Source organism: Alligator sinensis, unplaced genomic scaffold, assembly GCF_000455745.1.
Source record: "Alligator sinensis unplaced genomic scaffold, ASM45574v1 scaffold975_1, whole genome shotgun sequence".
In the NCBI taxonomy this organism is placed as follows: Eukaryota; Metazoa; Chordata; order Crocodylia; family Alligatoridae; genus Alligator; species Alligator sinensis.
This window is the reverse complement of record NW_005842068.1, coordinates 763,809-773,797: the sequence shown is the minus strand read 5'-3', so window position 1 is coordinate 773,797 and position 9,989 is coordinate 763,809. Positions and strand designations below refer to the sequence as shown.

Here is a 9,989-nt window from a genome sequence, read left to right as displayed (position 1 = left end):
CCCCCCCCCCCGCCCCCGCCAACAAAACTCAAAAAAACAGTTGACTGAGTAAAGGAGTGATTCCCACGACAGGTGGAGCATGCAGCATGTTGAAATCAGTCGTCATTTCTAGTGAGGTCAGGGTGCGGGAAAATATTCCTTTTTTGGGCAGCTGCTGTTTAAAAGGGGGGCCCAGAAAGTGTTAGAGCAGCAGCAAGGAGTTCAACTTTTATTTTTTAAAAGGACTGGAGAAATTATTAACCACAGGGTATGACGTCAGAGTTGATCTGATTAAAGATTTGTTTTCTTGCTGGCAGAGGTGTGCTCTGTAGAGACTGGTTCTCTCTTCTTTTTTTTTTAAGTTTCTTTTTTGAACAGCAAACGGAGAGAACTGCTCGCATTGCTGCTGCTGCTGCTCCAGCTGCGTGTGTGTGTGTGTAAAAAGGATGGTGTATCTGTAGCTGCCACGCGCAAGCACACATTTGACCATGAGGACTCTTCGCAGGTTGAAGTTCATGAGTTCGCCCAGCCTCAGTGATCTGGGCAAGAGAGAGCAGGCAGCCTTAGATGAGCGAGGGAACCAGCAGCGAAGGGCCTGCTCCAACGCTACCTGGAACAGGTAAGTTTTTTGCATGTTGTACTTACCTCAAAGCTTCCCCATGGCAGCTGGCATAATTAACACCATAATTATCATCTCTTTTACATTCCTGTACAGGCTGCATTGCTGGGAAGAAAATCCCAGATGACGAAGTAGACAATGTTCCAGGTTTCTGCAATGATACATTGCATGTACTAGGGTATACTTTCAGTAAAAAAACAGGAGCAGCTCTTTTCTAGCTGCTGTTAATCTTTCTCTGAATACTGATAGAAAATAGACTATCCTTTCCTGCAAATGGCTCAGCCTGCACTTCATTCTGACAGGAAATGACTCTTAAAGGACCAAGATACAAACATGGCTCTTGCTAGATATCTTAGCTCAGGGTTGATTTTGTTGCATTAAAAAAAGAATGCATTCTTCCTTACTCTGCTTTCTATGTGCTTTGGAATTAAAAGGAAATTATTTGTTTTACTTGCTGTAAATATTGTATGTATAAATGCTTATTGTATGTATACATGTTAAGTCTGTTACTGCTTGTCAAAAAATAGAGTAAAATATTCTAGCAGTTTAAGTGCTCAGATTAAAATTTTCCAAAGCTTCTAGGGGACTTATGAGTTTGAGTTCCAATTTCATAACTGACTTAACCACTTTGGATCCTAAATATAGTTAAAGTCAATAGCACTTAAATTAAAAAAAGTCCATGTCACTTTTGAAAATAGAATAGGCTCTTAGACACTGAGGCTGAGCAAATTTATGAGCTCTTTAGAAGTTTTTTTTTTCCCCCATAGATGTCCTAAAACAGGCAGATAGTTACAGCAAGAAAGAAATCACTGGAGCTGCAAAGAAAACAATTTTCCTAAAAGGTTTATGTCATTGTGTAAAAAAGAATTAAAATATTGCATTTTTTCCTGTGACCTCACTACTTATTCATGTCTTTATTAAGAATTATTTGTTAAGGGCTAGCAGCCTGCTTGGGATTGTAGCAATACAAGACTTCCAGCCTTGCTAGACTTGCAACTTAAGCAAAGGGAGCCTATGTGATGGTGCTAATGAAGGCTAGATTTGGCTCTCCTTATTCATATTGAGCAGCACTCCAGTAGGCCCAATGGAATCAAGAGGGCTGATCTCACCCTTAGTGTAGGATGACAGGACCTGGCCCTTGACGCTTTTTCATAATTGTGTCCTGACTGCTTTTATTGGCAAGGAGTGGGGAGTGGGGTACATGCCAGACATAGTGGTAAAGGGGAAGTTCCAGACTGAGGGACTGTGTAGAAGGGAATCTTGCAATCCCCTGTTCACATTGGGAAAATGAAAATAAATATGCTCCTATTAACTGCTTTTCAGACAAAACCCCAGCCAGGAGCTGGCCAAATATGAGACTTTCATCTGTTTATAGGAGACCTGCGAGATCTCTTGCATATTTAACCAGGTTTAATTAACACCCACATCACATGTTGTTTAAGTCAGGAACATGTGAGTAATTTCTTCACTGGCTTGTGAACTTGATGACCGACCTTGCCTCTTGGTCATGAGGTCATCATTCTCCTTCAACATGAACATGCCACCATTTGGCTGCTCTGTTGCACACAGCTCTGAAACCACTCCAGAGAAGGAAGCAAAGCTGCTGCTTCACGACCAGAGATTCACACATCTCAGTTTTTCGGGGAGAGTGGACATTGGCATGTGTGCGTTACAATGCTCCAAAGTTGTAATAAATAATACAAAACAGTAGCATTTTTATTGGAGTGCACCAAGTACAGTCCTTTTATTGTCTATTAAATAATACAAAGCCTTCTCTGCGCTAGAGCAAGGGGATAAGTGGGGCTCTTTTTGACCTTTCAAAGGGCTCACATTCCATCTTGGCTGTAAGGGTTTTAGTACTTTCAGCAATACTCTATGCTCTGGAGCATGTTTCTTCATTTCAGCTTGGGACTGTTGAGCCTAAATGATGGTTTGGTTATTACCACTTTGGATCAATTACCTGTGAAGTTGTCAAGCTTTGTTACTTGTACCTTTGGGTGTCCAATTTGAGGCTCTTAAAATTTGATTTTCAAAGGATGGGTGGCCAGCTGTCTGCGAAAATCGGGCTTCTTGTGTAAGTATCTCCAGTTGGGCACTTAAGCTTTGAGTCACCAAGATCAGTGGCCACTTTTGAAAATGTTGGTCATGCATAACAGCTTTTGGCTTCCTTGTCTGTTGCTATAAAACAAAAGCAAAAGCAGCTGCTATAACAAGCTATGGGACGCTGTAGTTGAACATGAGCCTTTGACTCATAAACATATACTTGTTCTATGTAAGAGAATTATTTGTACTGTTTAGTTGTGTGAAAAATATTAAAGATTGTTGCTTATCAGCAAGCTTGACTTTAGTGTATTTAAATCTTAGCTTCTGGTAACTTGCTTAATGTTAGCATCTGTGTCTGGGTGTGGCATAGGGTGGGGGTGTATCTGCATTTTAGAGAGGCATTTAGCAAAACTCATCTAGTGAGATGTGAAGTAGCACTCCATGTCAGACCCAGCACCTGACATTCTCAGTTGGTTCAATATCAGCATCTGGATACTGGTAGGAGTCCTCTTCATTTTGTCACAACCCAAAGTTGTGGTTTTTTTGTTTGAGTGTGCGTCGGCATCGCTAAATCATGTTCCCGCCAAAATTGCAGCTCTTTTGCACGGTGGAGTGTTCTGTTGTAATGGAGAACCCGCGTGCAGGAGCTTTTCCCGCCAGTTCTGTAGCTTTCTTTGCATAGTTAATGGAGGCACACGTGGCGGCTAGCTATTGGCTTGCTAGCCGTACAAAAGGCTTGGGTAGTTTCCGCCCAAGTCGGAGAGAGAGAAAGCACGTGGAGTTCGGGAAAGGAGCGTGAAGATCTCTAAGCGCTGCTGATCCATACGAACCCAGCTTTTTCCTTAAGAGGGCAACAGAGGTTTAATTTGTCGAACCCACGGAGCTTCAACAACTCCGGGGAACCTATTTACTGTACCCTCGGAGCCTTAACGACTCCGAGGCAACTAACCTCTAGCCTCTCCCTGTCGCCGATCGCAGCCCAGACGTATCCCTGACCTAAGGACCCCATTGTCGAACCCACGGAGTCTTAACAGCTCCGGGGGACCTGGAAACCGAGTAACACTCACGGAGATACAGCTGCTCTGTGGGAACGAATTCTTGAACCCGCGGAGCCTGATTCACTCCGGGGTCAAGGAACCGAGTCTATCGGAGTCCTCCACCGAGAACTCAAGCGGAGCTGTGCCTGGAAAGCTGACCAGCCTACACTGCGACCACCTTGGGTGTAAGTAAATAATCTTTTCAATCAACCATTACGCCTCCGTGACTGATTCTAGCTCGAGCATACTATACCGCACCGCGGTTTTCTCCAGCCCCGTGTGCCCGGGCTGCCGGCCACAGCCTGTGTGCACAAAGACGGGCCCCCGGCTCGCCCTGGCTTGCACATGGTGACCCAGATGGGATCGGGAGAGAGCTTGCACATGGCGATCCAGGCGGGATTGGGAGAGGGCCCGCACACATTTTGTCAAGGTTTCCCGTGTTTCACTGATGGAAGCTTCAGGGGAGTTAATCGATGCACCCTCCATTCTCCTTCTCCCACATTCTTCTTTGGGTCTACTGACCCTCTGTTCCTCCCTCACATAAGCAGGCTTTGGATTGCCCCAGTTGGGCTGTCTAGTGATGTTTCTTTATCGAATTGGCTATGTTTATATCAGTTTAAGCCCTTGTGATTGTATTTCTTATAGGGTGACTTTTGCCCTCTGCAGCTGTGTTAGGGCAGACTACAAAAGACTAATTAATTTCTACTAAGCTCACAAGGTTTATTCTTCTGCAGGTTTTTTTTCCTTCATCTCCAAAGCTAGTATACTGTGAAGCTACTTGAAACTGGCATATCAAAGGGAAGTCACTGCTGAGTTTCTGCCCACTACTATGTAAATTAATCTTTGCATTGTGGCCTCTTCGGCATCCACTTTCCCATGAACCCCAGAAGCATTGTGTACCAACTCCTCAGCCAGCGCACATTTACAAACAAGCCCTGGTAGAATAATTGAACAATTCAGCTTCAATACAGCTCATAGAATTTGCATGGGATTGAAATCACTTTGATTCTTTCACCAGCATTGTCTCAAACTGCTTGTTTTCTGCTGCAGGGCTGAATTCTGACGAAACCAATTGGACTGAGAAGCCCACAGTTCTATAATCTTTAGCCAAGGGGGGCCTTTTTAAGGTAGAGAAAATACATGGAGACATTTGCCTTATGACTGAGTCGGCACACCCTGTCTAATGAGTGGTTGATATCGGCTGAGTTCTGCTGTGGGAAAAGCCTATAGGGAAATGAATCTTACATTCCCCTTGGCATCAGAGATAAACGGGCAAGACTGAGAGCAAGTTGAAGGATGGATAATTAGTGAATAAAAGGAGCCAAAGTATAGGAAGAAAGAGATTTGTGTTACAATAGTAAAATCAGCCACAGATCCAATGTGATCAGGAAAAGTTTTACTGTTTGAACTTGGTTTACAAGAATGTAGTGTGTACACTGACTCATTCCCCAGGAGAGAGGACCATGTTTCATCTTTAATTAAAAATACAGAGCTTTTTCAGATTACCATTCAGTTTCCTAATTTTCAAGCCTATCACACTCAACACTTCCATTTTTGCTTGGAGAGTTTCCCTTTTCCCACAATTAATTAGTGGAGGCTAGTTCAGTGGAGGTATTTTGTTTTGGTCCAAGGACTTGCCGCCTCCTTTCCTAGCCCTCTTTGGAATTTTCAGATATAGTAATAGTTATTGGCTGAACAGAGAAACAGCCAGACACCATGAACTCTGTAATTCCATACTCAACCTTGATGTTAACTCTATTGCACCTTGGAGAAGTCATTTAAACTGTCTGCCTTCATAAGTGCAATTAAAAATGAGTGTCTGTAAAGCATTGAAGGCTTTGACTTTTGCAGTGTGATTTCTTGTCATGAGTTGCTTGACACACAGCTTAATTTCAGTTAACAATGCATTGGAATTGTTTGTTTTGAACACAATTTTCAGAGCCTCAATCCTCAAAAGTGGCTTAGGAAGGCACCAGCTCTTGGATACCCCTATCCTCAGAGGGGTATGCAACCGGGCACCCTGGTTGTTATGCTTCTGTAGGATGGTCCACATTTACTCTACTGCTCTTTAGGATTTCTGCTCTCAAGATTACAAGAAACAAAAATCTCTGGAGTGGCCTGGATCACTCTCACTACCTCAGTTCTGAGTTTGGATTGTGTGGTGTGGGAGAGGGAAGGTGAAGCTTGTTTCTCAGCAGCAGCAACCTCAAGAGCAGCACAGAGCTAGGGTAGAGATGCACTGAGACGTGTAGGAAAGCACCCATGTATTTCAGTGAGACTTATGGCATGTACAGAAATTCACTTTTCCAGGAGAAACTCACCTTAACCCTTGTTGTTCCCAGATTATTTTTCTCCTCCTGGAGTGACAATTTTTTACTGTGGGAGAAAAAGCCTGAACATCTGTACACTCTTACAGACATTCATTTTCTCCTGCATGAGACCTTAAGCAGTTACATACCTAAGTTAGTTCTGAAAATTAGACTTTAAATGTGGATTAAAGTACATCAGGTAAAAAAAAAAAAAAAAACACCCCCTCCCATTTGGAAATATGATTGTCTATATATATATCATATATGATGAGTTATTTTAATTTATTTATATATAGAAATAGCTCTTCCAGAATGCTCTTCTGGAATAGTTATTTTAATAAAAACGCAAGTAAATATTCAGTGTGCATGGCTACTCACACACGATTGTTTCTACTGACTAGTTGACTGGAACTTTTTAAATGGGAGAATTGTAAATAGTAAATAATGAATACTTTGGTGTTCTCAACAATACCATTTTTTGCATGTGAATACGTTTCTTGATTTATTAAACAGCAAACATTACAAAACCAAACAATACTATCTAAGTATTTTGCAGAAACAAAAACTCATTTTCATACATATGTAAGTTTGGAAATAGCAAGTAGGAAGGACAAAAGTGCATAAGCAGTTTTACCATTGTTCTTCAACTCTTAAAAAAAAACAACCTATTGGGAAGACCTCAGTTCCTTAAAAAAAAATGCAAATAACAGCTTTAGGGTGATGATTTGAGATTTGCTGAGCACCCATTACATCTATGGAAGTCACTGGCAGTTGTGGATAATAGAATCATAGAAATTTAGCATTGGAAGGGACCTCAGGAGGTCACCTAGTTCAGCCTCCTGCTCAAAGCAGAACTGTCCCCAACTAATTCATTCCAGCCAGGGCTTTGTCAAGCCAGGCCTTACAAACCCCCAAGGATGCAGATCCCACCACCTCTCTGTGTAACCTGTTTCAGTGCTTTACCATCCTCCTAGTTTTCCCTAATATCCAACTTAAACCTCTCTTGTTCCAACTTGAGACCATTGTTCCTTGTTCTATCATCTGTCACCATTGAGAACAATCTAGCTCCATCCCCTCTGGAACCAGTTTTCAGGTAGTTAAAGGCAGCTATCAAATCCCCCCTCAGTCTTCTCTTCTGCAGACTAAATAAACCTAATTCCCTCAGCTTCTTCTCATGTGCTCCAGCCCCAGAACCATTGTTATTGCTTTCTCCTGGACACTCTCCAACTGGTCTACATCCTTTCTATAGTGGGCGGCCCAAAACTGGACATAGTACTTCAGATGTGGCTTCACCAGTGCAGAATACAGCAGAATAATTACCATCAATAACTTCGCTTGATCTGCTGGCAACACTCCTACTAATGCAGCCCAGTATGCTGTTAGCCTTTTTGGCAACAAGGGATGACTCATCCATCTTATTGTCCACTGTCACACCAGGTCCTTTTTTGCAGAGCTGCTGCTTAGCCAGTCAGTCCCCAGGTTGTAATGGTGCATAGGATTCTTTTGTCCTAAGTGCAGGACTTTGCACTTGTGTTTGTTGAACCTCATGAGACTTTTTAGCCCAATCCTCCAACTTGTTTAGAACACTCTGAATCATAGTCCTTTCCTCCAGTGTATCTACTACACCCCTCATCTTGGTGTCATCCACAAACTTGCTGAGGGTGCAATCCATCTCATCTTCCAGATTGTTAATAAAGATATTGAATAAAACTGGCTCCAGGACCAATCCCTGAGGCACTTTGCTTGATACTGGCTGCCAGCTAGATACTGTTGAGCCACTGATTACTATCCATTGAGCCCAGCAATCCAGCCAGCTTTCTATCCACCTTAGTCTATTCATCCAACCCATACTTCCTCAGCTTACTTGCAAGAATGCTGTGGGAGAGGGTATCAAAAGCCTTGCTAAAGTCAAGGTATATTATGTCCATTGCTTTCCCCACATCTACAGAGCCAGTTATCTCATCATAGAAGGCAATCAGGTTGGTCAGGCATGATTTGCTCTTGGTGAATCCATGCTGACTGTTCCTAATCACCTTCTTCTCCAAGCTACAGCATTTGGTAGCTTGCTTAGAAATAGATTCTTTGAGGACCTGCTCCAAGATTTTTCCAGGGACTGAGGTGAGGCTGACTGGTCTGTAGTTCCCTGCATCCTCCTTCTTCCCTTTCTTAAAAATGGGCACTATGTTTGCCCTTTTCCAATCATCCGGAACTTCAAATCCCCCTGCCCCCCCACCATGAGTTTTCAAATGGCTAGGGACTCTGCAATCACATCAGCCAACTCCCTCAGCACCCTCGCATGCATGGCATCCAGCCCCATGGACTTTTACACATCCAGCTTTTCTAAATAGTCCCTAACTTGTTCTTGAGGGCTGTTCACCTTCTCCCCAAACTGTGCTGCCGGCTGCATTAGTCTGGGAGCTGGGTGTGCCTGTGAAGACCAAGGTGAAAAAGGCCTTGAGTACTTCAGCCTTTTCCTCATCATCTGTCACTAGGTTGCCTCCCCTATTCATTAAGAGACCCACACTGCATCCCAGGTCACAGGGTTAGCAGATTCTGTAGCCTTGCTCTTGTAAGAGAAAAGTCAGGTAAACACCAGGATATATAAGCTCTAGAAGAGTTAGAGGAGACATCTGGTCAGCTGGTTTTAGACCTTTTCTTTCATCACTGCAAATTCATTTTTCGTTCTGTTACTGTGAATTTTCTTGTGATGATTAACTGCAGTCTGTGGTTACTGTGGGATATATAAATAAGAAAGATTAGTGCAGCTTCTGACAAGTCCCCGAGTGAGGTTAGAGTGGACTTCCTGTCAGAAAGCATTCTTATCTTTGGCAAGTCATAGCAGCTGCTTCTTTGCCTCTTGTGATATGCTTTAGTAGACTTGTATTGATGCTTAGGAAATACTTGATTAGTCCTTTGTTTTAGATAAGTAACATGGGCAAGAGTATGTTCCACTGTATTGTATTGTGTTTACATGCACCTTTTGTTCATGTTTCATTTCTTATACCATACTGTCTTTGTATACACAGATATACGTGTGCATACATTATCAGGTATTTTTATTTGCTAACATGGGACATAAAATGGAAGGAAAATGTTTGCCTTTTCAGCATGCAGTGTACTTAAACTATAGGGAAATATGCACTAGTGATCGCCACTGACAGATAATTTCCTGTCTTGAGCAACCAACTGAAAGTAATCTTTCATAGATGTTAGGGCCGGAAGGGACCTCAATAGATCATTGAGTCCAACACCCTGCATAGGCAGGAATGAGTGCTGGGTTCAGATGACCCCAGCCAGATGCCTATCTAACCTCCTCTTGAAGACCCCCAGGGTAGGGGAGAGCACTACCTCCCTTGGGAGCCCATTCCAGATTTTGGCCATTCTAACTGTGAAGAAGTTCTTTCTAATGTCCAGTCTAAATCTGCTCTCTGCTAGTTTATGGCCATTATTTCTTGTGACCCCCAGGGGCGCCTTGGTGAGTAGAGCCTCACCAATTCCCTTCTGCGCCCTTATGATGAATTTATAGGCAGCCACAAGGTCGCCTCTCAACCTTCTCTTGCGGAGGCTGAAGAGGACCAGGTGCCCTAGTCTCTCCTCGTAGGGCTTGGCCTGCAAGCCCTTAACCATACGAGTGGCCCTTCTTTGGACCCTCTCCTGGTTATCCACATCCCTCTTGAAGTGTGGCGCCCAAAACTGCATGCAGTATTTCACCTGTGGTCTGACCAGTGCCTGATAGACGGGAAGTATCACCTCCTTGGTTCTGTTTGTCATGCATCTGCTGATGCACGATAATGTGCCATTAGCTTTTTTGATGGCTTCGTCACACTGATGACTCATGTTCATCCTGGAGTCCACTAGGACTCCATAGATTCATAGATTCATAGATGTTAGGGTCGGAAGGGACCTCAATAGATCATTGAGTCCAACACCCTGCATAGGCAGGAATGAGTGCTGGGTTCAGATGACCCCAGCCAGATGCCTATCTAACCTCCTCTTGAAGAC

The 9,989-nt window shown here is 43.3% G+C and overlaps 1 protein-coding gene across 15 annotated transcripts in view; it reads left to right on the top strand.

Annotated features, from left to right (window-relative positions):
• PRR5 (proline rich 5) overlaps positions 1 to 9,989 on the top strand; it is a 174,789-nt gene that overhangs the window by 77,382 nt on the left and 87,418 nt on the right. For 4 of the 15 annotated variants that reach the window (XM_025204085.1, XM_014519925.2, XM_006023573.3 and 1 more), the window contains one exon: positions 485 to 598. The exons of 1 other annotated variant lie outside the window; for it this stretch is intronic. In XM_025204085.1, coding sequence (XP_025059870.1) covers positions 485 to 598 — 114 coding nt within the window. Of the gene's footprint in view, positions 1 to 35; positions 117 to 341; positions 599 to 694; positions 2,935 to 9,989 lie in introns of those variants that run through there. 10 more of the 15 variants (XM_025204087.1, XM_006023572.3, XM_025204086.1 and 7 more) reach the window with 7 other exon arrangements.